This window comes from Zonotrichia leucophrys, chromosome 9 (assembly GCF_028769735.1).
Source record: "Zonotrichia leucophrys gambelii isolate GWCS_2022_RI chromosome 9, RI_Zleu_2.0, whole genome shotgun sequence".
NCBI lineage: Eukaryota > Metazoa > Chordata > Aves > Passeriformes > Passerellidae > Zonotrichia > Zonotrichia leucophrys.
Window position 1 is genome coordinate 14,039,251 of NC_088179.1, and position 17,588 is coordinate 14,056,838.

General features: G+C 44.6%; 1 protein-coding gene across 2 annotated transcripts in view; it reads left to right on the forward strand.

Annotated features, from left to right (window-relative positions):
• Positions 1 to 17,588, forward strand: part of FGF12 (fibroblast growth factor 12) — a 218,723-nt gene that overhangs the window by 76,086 nt on the left and 125,049 nt on the right. Inside the window, exon 1 of one of the 2 annotated variants that reach the window (XM_064720751.1) lies at positions 3,808 to 3,943. The exons of the other annotated variant lie outside the window; for it this stretch is intronic. Within the exon in view, the coding sequence (XP_064576821.1) occupies positions 3,856 to 3,943 (88 nt within the window). The 5' untranslated portion in view covers positions 3,808 to 3,855. Of the gene's footprint in view, positions 1 to 3,807; positions 3,944 to 17,588 lie in introns of those variants that run through there. 2 annotated transcript variants of the gene reach the window in all.

Sequence of the window (17,588 nt, forward strand, 5' to 3'; positions counted from 1 at the left end):
AGGAGTTTTGTAGATTTACAGAGAGAGGGACAAGGTGCAAGCTCTGCGTCAGCACCAGCTTGAACAAAGCTCTTAAGGTTAATGGGCCCTTTCTCATCATATCCGCCTGTGTTTGGCCAAAAAATGCAACAAGGGCAGAGACTTGCAGCAAAACCCAAACCAACCAACCAGAAATAACACACCTGCACAAGCTGTTTGTCTGTGCACCCAACACAATGTCCAAAGAACTACCACTCAGTATGGGTGACAACAAAACAGCATAGACCCAGCACCCTGAAAGATTATTACTGCCTGTGTTTGAACACAAAGAAATTAGCTTTCCAGCTACTCTCTTCTTGGAGCTTCTGTAGATTTTCTTTCTTTTTTGGCTTTTGTAACAGGTGAACTCACACACATTATGCTATTTTAATACCTAGCAAAGAGCCTTGTCGGCTAAATCACCTTATTTTTCTCTGATCAGAGTGTGCAGTACATTCCTCTTTTTAGCAGAAGGTATTAATTTAAATTCCATAATCCTAAACATATTCTCGTTTCTGTTCAGTGCTTCAGAAGGCCAATGGCATTTTAATTTAATAAGGGAGAAACACACATGACACTGTGTTCCCTGTAAATGTCTTCTGACCTCAATAAGGCTTTCACAGCTTTCTTTGTGTTCCAGCAAATGCAATCTCTGCTTTTATTCAAGCTCACTATCATTTCTAATACCTGTGTTCCACCAGTGGCTAAAAATTTAAATATCTCTAGCATTTTCACAGTAACTTTTGAGATGTTATTAGCATTATTATTTAGTAGTGTGAGCTCATCAATGGAGCCATAGTGAGATTTATGCACCACTGTGTCCCATTGAAGTATTGTTTGGGTACATGCTGTCTCTCTGCACTGAAGTAAATTTTATTTTGGTTTACCTTGTTTTCAGATTTAAATGAGTTAACACATCTAGCAATGTCTCGATTTATGTCAGCTCCATTTATCTTTTCAAATTCTTTAAGCTTTGTTTACTGGGCTAAGATTTACCTAATTGGATACATGATATTACTGAGTATTTTGTAGCATGTAAACTCTTGAGTCATATGCATCACAGTTCTTTCTTTACCATTTTTATGCTTCCATTTTGCTGTCTAAACTTACTTAAATCTACTCAGTTGGAAAGAGCACGTGCTTGTTGCAGTCCTTACGGCCCTTCTTTGGAAATGTCAGGTAATATTCATTCTTTTCACTGGTTTGAGTCTGCCCTCTTTTTCTCTAATGTGACTCAGGAACTGACCCCTTAGAATGTGCCCACAAAGGCTGGATTATCAGCCTTGCTGCAAGGTGATGGAAACTCCCCAAAGAAACGGGGATTATTTTATTAGTGGGTTTTATGGGTTATTTTGAGTAGATTTTCCAGGAACAGCTGTGTTTAGTTTAATGAACAGAGGTCTCAAAATTCAGCTACCTGTTGCATTTTCACTTTTTATTCTAACAAACATCTGTATCATGTCCAAGGTACTTGCCCTTGCATGTTAATGAGCTAAATCTGCCCATTTCTATGCTAGGTTGATACATATAACATCTAAGTGCAACTCTTCCCTCTTAACTAGTGCTGCACTTCAGTCCTGGCCTCCCTAAATGAGAGCCCCTCACTTACAGCTCCATGTTGGCTGCTAAGCAAGGAGGGCACCTTGACTTTGGATCTCACTGTACTGTACTTGATCAGCCAGATCCAGAATTGTTCTCATCTCAAACATGCTGCTGAAGCATTTGCAGAAAGAGGACTATTATTTGTTTATGCTATTACTGAAGTACTGGAGAACCACCAGTTCTGTTTTAGGGCTTCAGGGTGCACGCTCCTTCTGGCCTTGTTCCAGCAGGGCTGTAGGCTGGTTCTCTGGTGATCAGGTGTAGCAGAGGACTGAAGGACAACTCTGGGAGAAGGGTGAGGTAGCCACTGTAGTCTCAGTTTGGTATGTGCCCTGACATGGCACCATAGCCTTTCATGATGGGTGTGGAGCAGGGATTGCTGAGGAGTGTGATGGAGCAATGATCCTGGGTAACTGGGGACATGGGGAAGGGCAGTTTCATTCAGCTTTTTGCTATGACTTGGTGCATGTGCAAGGTCCTGTCTAAAATAGCTTATAAATTAAGACAGAGTGATGATTTTTCAGCCTAAGTCACAGCAGATAACAAAAACTGAGTTTAACATGAATCCCAGGGATATTAGTAACATCTTCCATCCTTTTAACAGTCCTCAACTGTATGCTACTGGCTTTGCTTCCAGATAAGTGCTGGTTTTTAGCATATGAAGTAGAGTTGACTGGAAAAAATAAGAGCTACCATTTCATGAAATGTTTAGCATTTTAATTGGTTTTTTTTCCCCCCTTTATATTCAAGAGCAAATCTGAAAACTGTGGAGTATTTATTGAGGGCATGAAAGACTCCAGATGCTCTCAAAAATATTTGTTTTGCCACACATGCTTGATAGATTCTCACCCCTAAACAGCATCTCTTTTGTTACACCTGGGTTATGTGCCTCAGTACTCTGATCTAGATGTTAACATCTAAGTGTGTATCCCCACTCTCATACCACTTAAGTGCTGGCCAGAAGCTTGTTATATCCTAGAGTGCATTCTCTGGAAAATATTCATCCCGTGAGTTGGTCAGACACACCAGGTCTGGTGTGTCTGGTCACTTCTTCCAGGTATTAAGGGAAACAAAAGCAGAGCAGGTTTTGGAAGATGGTGTGTGAGTAGGTAACCCTGCTTGAGCACAAGGTAATTCAGTTAAAAATTCACCCTTCTGCTGGGATCCTATTTGTCCCAGAGGGAGCTGCTTTTTAGTGCACTATTAGAGTTCATTCAGGTGAAAGAGTTATTTTGAACCACTTTTGTATGTGGTAGTACTGTTTTGTCGAAGGAGTTTTTCTGTGCTCCTGTTCTTTCTAGCCTTATGCTGTGGATTTTGTGTAATTTCATGAATTGGAGACAGTTCTGGTTAATTTCCCATCCTTGCATGTGAAATATGTGCCCTACCTTTCTTTGTGCAGCGCCAACATTGAGACTTGAGTCTGCAGCGCTGTAACAGCGACAGTTTAAAAACGGGTAAAAGAGAAGGTACCTTGAGTTTCAATGGAGCGCTGTTCGCAGGAGGCTGGTGCCTTGGGGCAGGTGGGAAGACGGAGGCTTCTTCGTTTATAGCGTGCTCATCAGGGAGCCCTCCCGTCTGGGCACTGGCACCCAGCGGTGATTTGATACCAGAGGTGTCTCTTCTTCCCGGCCCCGTTGCCGGCCCGCAGTTCGAGCCCCGGGAGCCCCGGCAGGGCCGCGCTCGGTGCCGTCTGTAGCTGGGGCACCGCGGGCACCAGCCCTGCCAGGCCCCGCACGGCGGCCCCGGCGCTGCTGGGGCGGGCGGCGGGGCTGTCTCCTCCCTTTCTCCCTTCCTCCCTCCCCGCCGGGACTCGCAGAACTCGAGCACGGCGGGACCGGTACCCGGTGTCAGGGGGAAAGCGGCACAGCCCCCGCCGGAGGAGCAGAACGGCCGAGCCCCGGCGGCGGTGGGGTCCCGGCGGCCCGGCCCGGCCCGGCCCGGCGGGGGCTGTGCCGGCAGGGGGCAGGGCTGGGAGCCGGCCGCGCGTGTTTCTAGGGCTTGACGTCCTTCCAGCCAGCCCGCCCCGCTTCCCGGCACGGCCGGCCCTCCGCCGGCGGACAAGTCCCGAGAAGTGGCGGCGGGGTCCCCCTCCCTCCCCCGGGCGCGGCGGGGCCGCGGCGATGGGCCGGGAAGTTTGGCGGCGAGGGGGCCCGACGCCCCGCCGCTGAGAGCCGGCCGCTCCGGGGCCGGTCCCTTTTCCGAGGAGCGGGAGGGCGCCACAAAGTGAAATCCATGAGGATTCTCGGGCTTCTCCTGGAGAAAGGCTCGCATATGCTGCAGTGTCTCTGTGGAAGGCGCCTGAGATCCAGCCACAGCCCAGGTGGGGAGCGCGCGTCCTTGTCCCCGCCGCCCTCGCCTCCCCGCCCGGGCGCCGCTCGGCCCGGGCTGGCCCCGTTTCCTCGCCGCCCTCACTCCCTCCCTCCTTCCCCTGCGCCTCCGTCTCGCCGGCGCCGCGCACAGGTGGCCGGGATGGGCCGGGCGCTGTCCGCGGTGCTGACCCCGCCGTGCATCCCCGCACCGAGTACCCTTAATTCGGCATCCCCACGCCCGGCTCCCCTCCGCATCCCCGCCCGCTGATTCCCAACCCGGCCCCTCTCTACCCGAGGCCTGGCCCCCACCCCACCCTGTGCCTAACCCCGCCTGGAGCCCCCACCCACTCAGAGCCCCCACGTGTGGCCTTTGTCCTCACAGAGATTCCTGCCTCACACATGACCCTCATTTTTGTTCCCCATCCTACGTGCAGCCCACTCAGGTCCTTTTTCTTAATATGGGACCCCTGTATTTTTCATCTCACCTGAAACCCCCAACTGTGATTTCTGTTACCACCTGGCCAATATGGGGATAACCCTCCCCAGAGTGCCAGTGGCCCCAAACAACTCTAGGGTTGGCCCCTGAGTGAGAGCTCTCAACACTTTGTGCTGCTGGTAGTAGTAATGTCGCAGTGGTTTTCTGGTGGAGAGTGCTGAATGAGTTTTTGAATGGCAGTGTACTTACAGGCAAAGAGAAATCCCTGCCTGCTCCTGATGGGGGGCCTGAGGAAATTCCCAACTCCTCTCTCAGCTCCTAGACTGTTGGGGAGCGAGCATTTCTCTAGGATGGGAAGAAAGTGCAGTGGGGTGAATTTCTGAACAATATTTGTGATCCTAAACACTTCCCCTGAGCACTTCTTGAAGAGGGGAATGAGTGCATGAGTGCCTTGGTTTGGTGTGGTACTACCCCTGCGTTTTAGGATGTCTTGTTGAAGCTTTTAAAGTGGTGTTTCTACAATTTCCTCAGTGCTACACGTTTCTTCCATGAATCTGAATTTCCCTCTCTAGAACACTGGGTAAATGCTTCTGAAGTGAAATCCTGTGTTATTGTTGTTATTATTAACGTCTATAGAAACTATTAATTGGATGTTTATGAGGGCATCTCTTAGAGTATTCTTTCCTAATGCGTGTTTCGGGTTTTTTTGTGAAATCTTGGTCCTAGAAGAGAAAAATGTCCATGCCTCTAGTGCAAATGCTTGGTGTTCTCTTGAAGAGAAAGGCAGTTCTTAGGGGACCACTGTTGCTGAGGTAGCCTGGATTCCCTTATGGCCTTGCTAAGGAAAAGCTGTTAATGGTTATAGGCACCCGTTTATGCCTCAGTAGCCTCTTCCCTCCCATGACACTCTTGTGTGCAAGTTGCTGTCTATGACAAGCTCATGGCAACAGGGGAATCTTTGGGAGAGAACACTGGACTCCCTTCAAAGCACGTTCTGCCCTGCTTTGAAGAACAATATGAATAATAAGTAGAATAAATTGTGGCTGCATGTGGAAGCCGTATGCACACTAGTCTCTTTCCAGTAAAAAACTACAGTGGAGTTTTCACTGTAGTGCTATGTGTGAATGTTTGGTTTGTGTCTTTTGGAAGAGCAGTAAAGAGAACAATAAGCTACTGGTAAAAGTGGGGTGTGCTCAGGCCATGGGGGATGCTAGGCTGTAACTCTAGAGAGCTAGAAGTCAATGATAGTGTCCTAATAGTTTCCTGGCTGAGCTGGTTTGGCTTTACAGGTGGATCCTATACTGGAGTGTGTTTGATGCATATATGGTGCTTGAATCTTTTCTTACGTTCCCTGTTCTAAGGAACGATACTGAACATCGAGTAGTCTTTGTATTTCCTGATGATGTGCTGTAAGGAGACAGACTATGGGAATGATTTCCTATTGTAATCTCCAACTGAGCTTATTTTCCAGGTACTAGCCCCATGCCACCATGAGCCTGACAACTCCAGATGGGGTCTGTTGCTTTGAATCAGCATGCTAAAATACATTCCCTCTCCTTGGCTGAACTTCTTCATTTTCTGTTAAGGTTGGGGATTACGTTCTTGAAAAATGCACAATGAAAAGGAAAATTTCCACTTATAAAAGAGTCAGTGTGGGGTGGGCCTGCTGGGGGATAAATCTCCTTGCTAACTTTTTCAAAAGCTGAGCATGCCCCAGGAGACAGGTGTATGGTCTGGCAACAACCCTAAAGGTGTGTGCTGTGCCCAGTGTGGCATTGTGGGGCCAAGCCAGTCAGAGATGTAAGCCAGCCAAAGGATTATAAAATTATGCGAGTGGAAGGACTGTGGAAACATTGACTACAACAGTGGTGGCACAGAATGTTGTGAACTACCTCCGTGTCCTTGATCCTCTGATCTGAAGTTATTCTGATGGATTGACCAAGCCTTTTGCCCTCCTCATATCTGTGTTTTCTTTAATGCAAACAGCTCATAAGGATGTAAGCACACGTTTAAAGTCAGATTCATATTTGTGTGTTGTGCTGACTCAGAGCCTTAGACCACTCCTGATCCTGACAGAAGCTAATGCATGACACTTCAAAGGGAAACAGTGAAATATTGAAGGTAGTTGTATAGTACTGTACAGCTCTATTGTGATGTTAGCAAAAACATTAGCAAGATTTCTTTATTGCTATGCAAAGACCTCTCACCTCTTTACTTTAGCTAACTCTAGCCTGTTGTTTTCTTATGCTCCACTTCCAAGGTGTGCGCATCTTGTCTTAACGGCAGGCTGGGGTTGTTTGAACAGCACCTTGCAAAATGGGGCTTAATCGGTCTCCAGGCAATCACAAAAGTGCAAGTAATTCTTAGTAATGCAGAGTAAGAGATTTATCCTCTTCCTTTCTTTACAAGTATTTTAGCACAACAACATCCTGTATCATCCTTCACGTGCTTCACTTGTTATCTTAGTTTCAGACTTTGCAAGCTGACTGATTGTATTGCATGGGCAGAGGTATTTCCTGTTCAGTGGTGCAACCACAGTTAATTTTGTTAAGTGTTTTTTCCTTTGATTTTTTTTCTCTGCTAACATTCTTTTCCCCTTTGCTTAGCAGATGTGGTTTGCCAGTCCAGATTGGTTTTTTTTGCTTTTGGCTTCCTAGCCAAAAGTATGAAACAGATAGCTACTACACTGTTAAGTTCAAGGTAAACCTTAAATAACGTCTGCATTGTTGTTGTAGCCATGAATAGAGTTGAGAAAAACTATTTTTGCTGATCTGTACCTGGTTTGCAGCCACTTTGATGTAAAAGGCCCTGTACCCATAGACTGCATAATAGCAACATGGAGAATTCTGCTAGTGAGTGTGTTTTAGTCTTCCTCCATAAGGATTTCTTACTTGGCTCTATGAGTGGTTCTGTCGCTTGCCTGTCCTCCCCTTGGCTCTGGCCAGACTCTCCTGTGGGATGCATCATTGCTAAAACCACAGATACTTGTCACATCAACCAGCAACAGCATTCAGCATCAGTGCATTTTCAGCTTTATTTTCAGTAGTAGAGTTGTATCTAGAGACTGATCTATTCTCAAACATTCACAAGAGTACTTCTCAGTTTAAGTCCCTATTTTGCAAATTGATGCCTTCAGTACAAATTAAGCTCGTATTGAAAATAAATCCTGAACTTGGCTTCCATGGGAGTCTCACACTGGTGAAATTTGGAGATGCTCCTGGAAATATACTGATTGATGCTGGCTTTATGGCAAATTAAAATGATGTCTGGCACAGTAGGTCTTCATATTTCTCCAGGCATCACAACAATAAGTTTGATATTTGGGGCAACAGGAACAAGCATTCTGTCTAGGTAGGCAGGGTCAGGCTGTGCCTCTGCCATTAATCAGCCAGTCAGTTGCTGCCCATATAAATCTTTGCATTTTCCCTGAGACTATTTAGGGCACTGTCATAATGAGTCTGCATGTGCAAGACATCTTCAGATGCAAATGGAATCACACACATAGGAGGTACAATTGCATATTCAAGAATAGCATTTGGCTTATGAGCAGAACAGGCACTCCTTTGTTTGCTTGTGCAGTCATCTGTGCATCCATCTACATTTTATTTACATACACTAGTTCTTGAAAATTTTCCCACTGCTCTTTATTCAAGTAAACAGTAAGTTACAGTGTGCAGCAAATATTGCACAGTTCAGCTTCAAATTACTGCAAGCAGCAGCTCTGTGTATGTAAGTGACAGATAGTGGAACCTACAGAACCTGCGTTCAGGGAGCACAGAGAGGCTTTGATCTGTGGCAGCTCAGAGTGTGGATGTGCAGTGCTGCTGGGAGATGGGAGCAGTGGCTTAGTGGGGCTGAGCTGGAGCTGGGAGTGGGTCACAAGGCTGAGAAGCACTGGGATCTGGCTGGGGGTCATCAGTACATTTTCCTTCCCACACCAGGTGTGCTGCCTGCCATTCTCTGCCACTGTTATGGTACATATTTTGTTCGGGCTCCTTCTTCCTGTTTTGTGTTTTTGGAAAAGTAACACTTGCTGACCAGTGGAAGTTAAGTAGCTGTGCTGTTCTGGGATAGTGCCTTTTGTTGACACTCATATGCTAGTGGAGGGAATATCTTTGTCTGATTTAGTTTAATTCACCTGGGAAATGAATTAAACAAAACTCTGAAAACTCTTTTTTAATATAACAGGAGCACTCCTCTGGGGTATTATTCAAGAATAGCTATAGCATTTTAAATCCACGCTTTCCTTTATTCTGAAGTAACCCTCTCATGCAGACATTGGCTAAGCATCTCTCCTGGAAGTCCACAGTGCTTGTGCATCTTTTTAAAAAAATCTGTTCTAGAAATGATGAATTTTTTAGCATTTTTATTTGGTGAAATTACTTGGTTTCTATCATGCAAAAATTCCAGAGATGCAAATGATAATGAACTTAGTTATACGCATATAACTTTTTTAAGTGCTTGTAGCCAGTTCTCTGTAGTTATGCAAAGGAAAGTCTTTGATATTATGCAGGATTTTATTTTTCAGTTTGCAATAAAGTATTTCATAAATCTTCAAAAGAAATGCAGGTCCAGGAACTCCCTGGGTGTAAAGTGGCTTAGCAATGCAGAGCTGTCAGCCAGATGTCTGAGGTTACAGAGCAGGGCATCTGGAATTGCTGGATCTTAACTCAGTGCTCTGAGTGTTGAAACTTGTCTGGGTCCTACCAGAGCATCACTGATACTGAGTCATATCTGAAAAATGTTTTACTTTCTCCGAATGAGGAAATACAAGCAAAATAAGAGTAATTTGAATTTTCTTATGTACCTGTAATGAGGATGATGAACAGTACTTTGAAGCAGAGGTTGGCTGGTTTGTGGCACTTCTCACCTAAAGGTTTGCATGGTTTTGCAAAGGAATAAAGCTTCACTTCCTTCGTTTCCCAATCTCAGCCGAGAAAAGAGTAAGAGGTGTCTGAAGTATACAATTGCAATGCATTATAAACTGAAATATTTATGGGAAATGTTAGCTAACAATATAATGAATTTTTTTTTCAGCTTTTCCATTTGTTTTCCTGAATGACTGTGTGTATAAAATTCTGTGTTGTGGTTTTTCCACTTGAAGTGTAACTAAAGAATGCAGGGTCAAAGGGAGATATTTAAAGTTGACTTTCAGAGCAGATGCTTTCAGCTTAAGAGCTGTGTGACCGTTGTTAGGTTGTGTCCATCGAAGACCAAGGAGCATTTCCGGAGACAGGTCTCAGCTCACTGAACCATCTGAGTGCAAATTTAACTCTATTCGTGCACCTAGTCCCAGCCAGAACCATTACTGAACCATTAGATTAGTGGTATGTATCATCCCTAAAATTCTTCTTGTTTGCCCTGTCCACAGAGCATTGACAGTAGGCTTGTTTTCTTCTGCTTAGCAGAAGATCCCTCTGGAGGTATTTCACAGCCATCAGTTCCCAGATGGAAAGCCCTGTTCATTAAAGAAATTGAGATCTTCCTGCTTTGTTTGTGAGAGCGATCTACTTCTGGCTCACTGAACTTTGTCTCAAAACCAAGCCACTTGTCTTCCCATAGCCCTTTCTGCTGCTTTCCAGAAGTAACCTGTTTAATTTTTTACCAAACTGATGCTAGTTTTAAATTTTTTAGTCCAGGTTGTACATTTATCATCAAAAGTTCAGCATGGTCTGAAAACTAGATGAGATTTCTTGTAGAATATATATTTTTTTTCAGTTGTAAAAGACCTCTAAGATTGAGTACAACTGTTAACCCAGCACTGCCCAATCCACTAAGTAGCACATCTGCATGTCTTAAATACCTCAAGGGATGGTGACTCCACCACTTCCCTGGGCAGCCTTTTCTAATGCTTAGCAACCTTTCAGTGAAGAAATTTTTCCTAATATACAATGTAAAGCTCCCCTGATGCAATTTGAGGCCATTTCCTCTTGTCCTGTCACTTGTTACTTAAAGAGACTGACCCTTACCTTGCCACAGGCTTTGGTCAGGGAGTTGTAGAGAGCAATAAGGTCCCCTCTGATTCTCCCTTTCTCCAGGTTAAACACTCCCAGTTCCATCAGGCACTCCTCACAGGACTTGTTCTCTAGACTTTTCCCCAACTCCGTTCTGGAGCTGGACGGATCACCTCAGTGTCTTTCTTGAAGTTAGGGGCCCAAAACTGGATACAGGAATTGAGCTGTGGCCTCATAAGATGCTTGTAGTGGATAACAGATGCAATGGTAGTGTGCAAAGCTTTCATTTGTCTGAATAAATGTTTGATTAATAGGCCTTTAAATAATTCTTCTTCGCCTTGGAGGAAAAGAGATGTGTAATGTTTAATAATAAAAAATAGTGTTTCTTCCCATAGCCTGAAATGGCATGGAAGGAGGTAATCATGTTTTGTATGGCAAAGCATTTTTCTAAATGGCATGTTTATGCCTTTCTAGCATGGTGGCTGCAATTGGCTGCTGGGCCGATTTGCATGCGCTAAATTGCAGTCCTGGTGATGTGAAAACAACCCAGCAAAGCCAATCTCAGCTGGGAGCATGGAAGCTGCTGCTAAATTTGTGATGAGCCACCCCCAGGCCCAGCGTGAGTCATTATCATTGTTTTGTTTTCCAGAAGTTGGTACCAAATGCTTCCAGGATCCAAAGCATGGATTATCTCTGGAATTGTATTTGTTCCCTCAAAGCTTTGTTTGTTCCAGATAAGAGGAAAGAATAGGAAAGAAATCTGTTTAAAAAAAATGAAATAATTGTTTCCTTATTAGTGTTCTCTTCCTGCTTTTAATGTGCACTCACAGCCATTTGTTCACTTGCAAACCCACTTGTGCATGGCCCAGCAGTTGCTGCTCAGTCCTAATCAGTTTGCTTTGTGCTGCCAAGGCAATGTGGGGGCTACAGTAAATACAGTAGCATGAGGCAACTTGACTGAAGTCATTGTTTGGCTCTGGCAGAGCTGAGATGGGGAGTTTCTGCTGTCCCTTCTTCTATTTGCCTTGCTGGTTTCTCAATGAGTGTTTTTATGAAGCCATAGCTGTGTGTGGGACCAACTGGGGCATCCATTTGCTGTAGGTCAGGAGTCTTTGGTCTGAGGAGTGCACTGGCCTGATCTGATCCCCAGGATCTTACACCTGATGCCCACTTGCTGCAGTTGCTGGTCCTTGGGGAGATAGGACAAGGTGTTGAGAGAACTAAAGCCCCTGCCCTGTGCTGTGATTGTGACAAACAGTACATTTGTTCCCAAATTCTAGCCCTTGTTTCAGGCTGTCTTCTGAAACAGACTTCTTTGTGCCATGGACTATGCAAGTGTACCTGCAGGGACTGTGGGTGGGATGCAGAGGAAATGCTGAGTCCTGCAGAGGAAAGGTCCAGGAGTAGGAAAATGCATGTGTGTGGGCATACAGAAGCATATAGAAGTGATTAAAATTCAAAACTTCAACATACAGTGGGTGGAAAAGACATGGACACAGTGGGAGGCCTACATGAGCATGGCAGTGGAATAAGGAGCTGAGAGCACTGAAAAAGAGGAACGGACAAAGGGGAGCTTCTAGTGAAACTGGTTTTAAAATGTAGTTAAACATGCTGTGCTTGCTTTGTGGACAGAAGTACCCAATCTGGTGTTCCCTCCTCTGCATGACTGATTTTCAGGGTGGGGAAGTCTGCTGGGAGGATCCAAAATACGTCTGGAGGGAGGGGCAGGCAAAGCAGTCTTCCTTATGAGGCTGAGGGTGAAGCTGCACACACTTGCACAGAGCATTCAAACTGGAAAAGCACAAGGATCAAAAGTGTCCATTACACTCCACAGTGCTCAAGCTTTTCTGATTTTGCTATGTCTACGGAGAACCTGGAATGGTATTGCAACATCCTCCATGATGCAAGTTCCTTCTCAAGCTCTGGATTTCCTCTTTTGTTGCAATGTGACATGAAAACAAAACCGAAGCAAATAATAATTCTACTTCTGGTGGGACTGGACAACCAACACGCTGCCACTGCTTTTCTGAGTTCCTGTGACTTAGTGTTGCCATTGTTTATCCTCTTCTGTGGCTTTTTGGTGGTGGAGAGAGGGACATGTGAGCCTATATTGAATCGCAGCAGTGAAAATCAAGCACAGACCCCTTTCCTGTGTCCCAGTGTGTGGTGCTCCCCTTGCTCTCAGTTCTGTGTGCCCAAGCCCTTTATTTCCCTGCTGCTTCAGTTTAGCAATAGCATAGGTATATCCTGGGTGGTGTATTTGTGAGGCTGGAGGGAGTCTTAGATGGTGTTTTTGAAAGGCTGACTTCCCCAGGTATTTATGCTCAGTGCAAGCAGGGTATAATCTGTTAAATATTCAGCTGGTTGATCAGACAAATATGTATATAATTATTCACATATGGCTTAATGTTCTGTGGCTGTGCTTGGGTGTTCCTCTCTAATAACTCTAATTTACCTTTAATGGACAAGACAAAGAAACCTGGTTTGCTTTTTCCTCCGTTTCTGCATTTGCTGGAGTTTCTCTGATGAATCCTTTACTGTGCTCACCCTTAACCTGAAGAGGCAGTTGTGGGAATATAAATCATGCTCCCAAATGCTTGCAGGCTGCTCAGCAATGAAATGCACTTTCCCTGCCCTGTCTTCCCTGCTAAATGGCTGACACACACCTTAAAGCATCTTGCTGGAGATCTGTTTCTGCCCTGCAGCTCGTTTACAGCACCTTGGCTGAGAAGGTGATGCAGCTGTGTTTTAGGGTTGGTTTGGGGCTTTGTTTTTGAGGTTAGGAAAGGTTAGAGTTAGAACAATGAAATTTGTTCAGATGGTGTGTGAATCATGAGTAAGGAGGACAATTAAATGGGAGCATGTCCTTTTCTGAGGAAACACTTTAGTGAATGAATTTCACACTTGTTTGGCATTTTTGGCAAGTGGTGGGTCTTGCTGAGAGTGCTCCCATGAGAGTTTCTCTCCTACTCATCCACAGCTCATGCCCTTTGGGTCGATACTTCTCTGTCTAACATGCTGTTTGGCCGGGAATGCTCCCACATCCCAGAGAAGGTCAGGCAATGCATGTTCTAAATGATAGTCGGCTAAGTATAAAAATCCAAACCAGAGGCTTTTCTTTCTTAGTAGTGCGAAAAAAACTAACTCTGAACTGGCAGAAAGATCCAGGCAGGCACACTGCTTTGTGAAAGAGCCATGGGTACCTCTTGGGGACTGTGCTAAGGGCTCTCCTGCCATAAGGCTGTGTCTACTCAATGGGAAGAGTTTGTTGCTTATGTGCATGGCCACTGAAGAAAAGTGTTTCAATAAGAAAGTCAGATTTTGATAAGGGACTGGCAGGGTGTAGAAAGAGGAATGCAGAGCCCTGAAGTGTTCTGGGAAGATACTTATGGGTCTAATTTCCACCCAGAGCAGGGACCAAGGACTTGTAAATCCTGCTCACTCAGCCCAAAGACATCACTTCTCTTTCTCTCCTGTCACCCTGTTCACTTGTGTGACCTCCAGACTCACTGCAAGCCTCAGACTCAATAGATTTTCCCTGATGCTTCTTTGCTCCTAGTCTGTAGAAGGGGAGGACAGCACAGTGCTGAGGAGGAGAGAAAGTCATCGAATCTCTATTATTTATGGGAGTATTGTTCATTTGGCTGGTAAAATGCTGCTGGGATTAAGTGTTAGAGGAATGATGGGCTTGTTACTCAGTGAGCACATGTTGCCCCACTAACTGCCAAAGGACAGTCGTCTGTTTTAGCACTTCTGTAATCGCTTGTTAAGCTTTGAGACTAAGAGCCAATATGTCTTACTCCCTACTTCATCTCTGCTTTATCCACAATGGTGTTGTGTTATAGAGGCAGATCTTCACTGGGTTTAGTGTAGCCTGGAAAGAATTGTTTGGAAAAAAATGAGAGAAACCTCTGAAAAAGTCACCAATAGAAAGATAAAAAGAAGTAGCATCAATTAACAGAAAAATACAAGAGCAATTAATCTGGGCCAGAATAAAGTGTCCATCTAGTTCAATAGCCTTCCTCCATCCACGTCAAACAGGAAAGAGTAAGAAAATATGATCTGTCCCCCAAATGCTCTCCCAGCTGCTAGCTATTTTCAGCTTAGAAAATTATCTGAGTCAGACGTGGTTCAATGTACGTAAGAGTTCTCAGTGGATGTTTCTTTTCTGTACTTGACCAGTCTCCCCTTGAGTTCACGTATATTTTTAGCATCACAGTGTCCTGTGAAAAGGATTTCCCCAGACCTGTTACATGAGGAAGCCTGTCTTTTCCTTTGTTTTGAACTTGATTCCTGCTTGGGTTAATGCTTTCCAGAGACCAGTACTGAATGAGATAGCGAATGACAGACCCCATCCTCCTCTCGTGCTGCTTGTGTTCCCAGAGACCACAAGCATACTCCTGCTAAGCTGTTTCTCACAGTTTGAAGTGTCTTGGATCTTATTGCTGCCTCTCTCTAAACCATTCCCAGTTCTAATAAATGCTTGTTGCAGTGAGAGCAGCACAGCATCACATGCTTGCCTCAACTAAGGCATTGCTTTTCTTTATGCCCAAGGGTTCAAAACCAATGGGGTCAGTTCAGCTGGAGAGACAGCAGTTGTCATGTGGGGTACAGAAAGGAAAGCAGGCTGGTGAGTAGGCTGTTATGGCCAAATGATGAGTTCTGTAGCTGTCAGTCCCTACAAGCTTGTGATCAAAGTGGCATCTCAAGCTGTGGGTGGACACAGCCTCGGTGAGCCGTGTCAGGAGATCAGGATGGCCGTGCCGGAAGCTCCGTGTGTGACGAAGCGTGGGGGATCACCTTGAGACACGACTTCAGCTCGGGGATGCTTTGAGTTCCCTCCTGCCTGGTGAGCTGTGCTGGCAGCTGGCTGCCCATGGACCAGAGCAAGAGAGGGGGAGCTGGTTCCACTCTGATATGAGAGGCTGCCCCTCATATCCAGAAGAGAAAAACCAGGATACCTAGGGTGGAACTGAGCTCCTTTCGTAGCATATCCAGATTTGGAAGGGACCCACAAGGACCATAGAAATCCAACTCCTGTTTTAGTATGTATCTACCCCATTGATTGTGTTGGCAAGATCTCCACCAAATGTAGGGGAAGCCAGGGAGAGTTGCTCAGTCTGACATTTAGACTGTGGGTCCCTGCACATAACTCCACCCTGAGTTCCACCACACCTTCCTCTGCCTTATTGCCTGTTTGTAGTGTGGAGACAGTGCTGCCTTCTTTGCAAAGTACCTGTGAAAACAGAGGGACTCTGAGTCTCAAAGCTGTTTAATATTACTTTGTCTGTACACTGGAACTGGAGAAAGGGGGTAGGATTTTAGGTATTTAAGAGAAAATGCACCATGAGAATTTTAGAGTACAATTGAAATTCCTCATTTGTGCTTTAAGAGGCATTTGAGACTTCCAGCCATTCAGTAAGCTCCCATTAAAAGGACATGCATTACAAATTTCTCATGTAAAAGTATTTAATGTTCAGTAGGAGTGCAGCTTGCCAGGGAGAATATGCTGGCTGCCTATTAAGAGAAACAGATGAAGGCAATTGCTTTCTAAGGGTTAAGTATGACCTGGTAAGCCAAGGCCTTCAGCGTTAGCAAGTGCCAGCCAGCAGCTGGAATAGCTCAGTGATGGATAACAAGTGCCCTGTCCTTCCATTCCTTCAAAGAGAGCCTTGCTCAGTGAAGGTTTCTAATGCTGAATCAGCAACAGCACTGGCTCTCTAAAGGGCTCAGAGTTAACAGTTAACAGCTTCTTCACACTAAAGGTTAATGGTGGTATTTCAGGAGGTAGATTTCAGAGGAAAAAGGTTTTTTCACTGTTGTTTGGGGTTTGCTTATCCTCTCTATATTACCTGCAGCAGTGTGCTAATGCATGGGCAAAGTGGGCTGTGACCTCAATCAGCTAGTTAATTTTAAGCCCGTGCTTAAGTGATTTGCTAAAACTGTGCTTATTCAGAGAAAGAAAGCTGATTGTGTTTTCATTGCTCAAGCTAGGTGAATTATAGCATCTAAGTGATTTTAATGATGAAGGAGCATATTATGCTTTGAAACAATTATTTACGTTCCCATGAAGAACATTAGTATCAGTCAGTATGTCTGATGATTGATGGCCATGCTCATTCTTGCTAATAACCCTCTCAAAGCTATTTGAAATACTGTATTGTGCACTTACATTTTTATCTCTGTAATTTTAAGATGAGCAGAGCTTATTAAACCAAAGTATTTTTATGTCTTGTGTCAATAGAAAATGTTCTTTTAAATGTTCAGAAGGAATTGGTTACAGAAATATGGGAGAGGGAAGAGATTGTTTTCCTTTCGTGTTCAGTACATTCTTCATCCTTTTGCTTTTTGATGACTAAACTGTTCTGTATTTGCAATTGAAAACTGTTGATTGGAAATTCTTGTGAGACTAACATAAATGGGGCTTGATTTTGAAAAATACATTCATGATCGTTTGCCTAATTTGTGTGTGCAATTAGTGTGATTGCCACTGGAAATGGCCATCTGAGAACAGACTGTTGGAGACTTAGATCTTTTTCTGATCTGTTTTCTCTCTCTCCTCCTTAAGGTGCCAACTGCTATGATGTCTAAATATTACCCATGGAAGTTTAATTTGGTAATATGTTTATTGATATCCTTTCATCTCTTACCTCTCCACTTTCAGGTGTTGTTAAAAGGCTGAGAATGATTATTCCCTTCTGCTTCCTTCTCAAGTCCACTTGACACAACGTAGAAGAGGTTCTTTCATCTAAGTTGTTGATCTTGCAATTCAGAGAATCAGATCTCACTGGCAACTCTAAAGACTCTAACATGGCCATAGTAATATTTAAGTAGTTTCCAGATGTGCACTAAAGATTACAACTCTCATCTGTTAGGTCTCTTGCTCCCTCCTGAGGAAACTTGTGCTCACAAGGGACATTTATTGGTGACAAGGTGGAATTGTTTTATTTTGCTTTGTTTTAAACATGTGATGAATTAAAAATGTAAGATAGATGAGTCGCTAGAGTATTCCCTTCAGTGAAGCTGTGAAACTTGGTTCAGTTTAGGGATTTGAAGGGCATGTCACCTCAAGACATCTTTGAGCTGACTTGGAGTCCTTTTTGTAGGAGCATGCTATCAAGGTTGTAGTTCCTTAATGGTTTCATTGATGGGTAAGAGAAGGGAATGAGCTTGTGACCCCAACCTCTGGGAGCAGTACTCTTACTGCCTCCCATTGCTGGTGCTGGGGATTAAACCAGTGGGAAATTACCCTGTTCTTATTGGTAT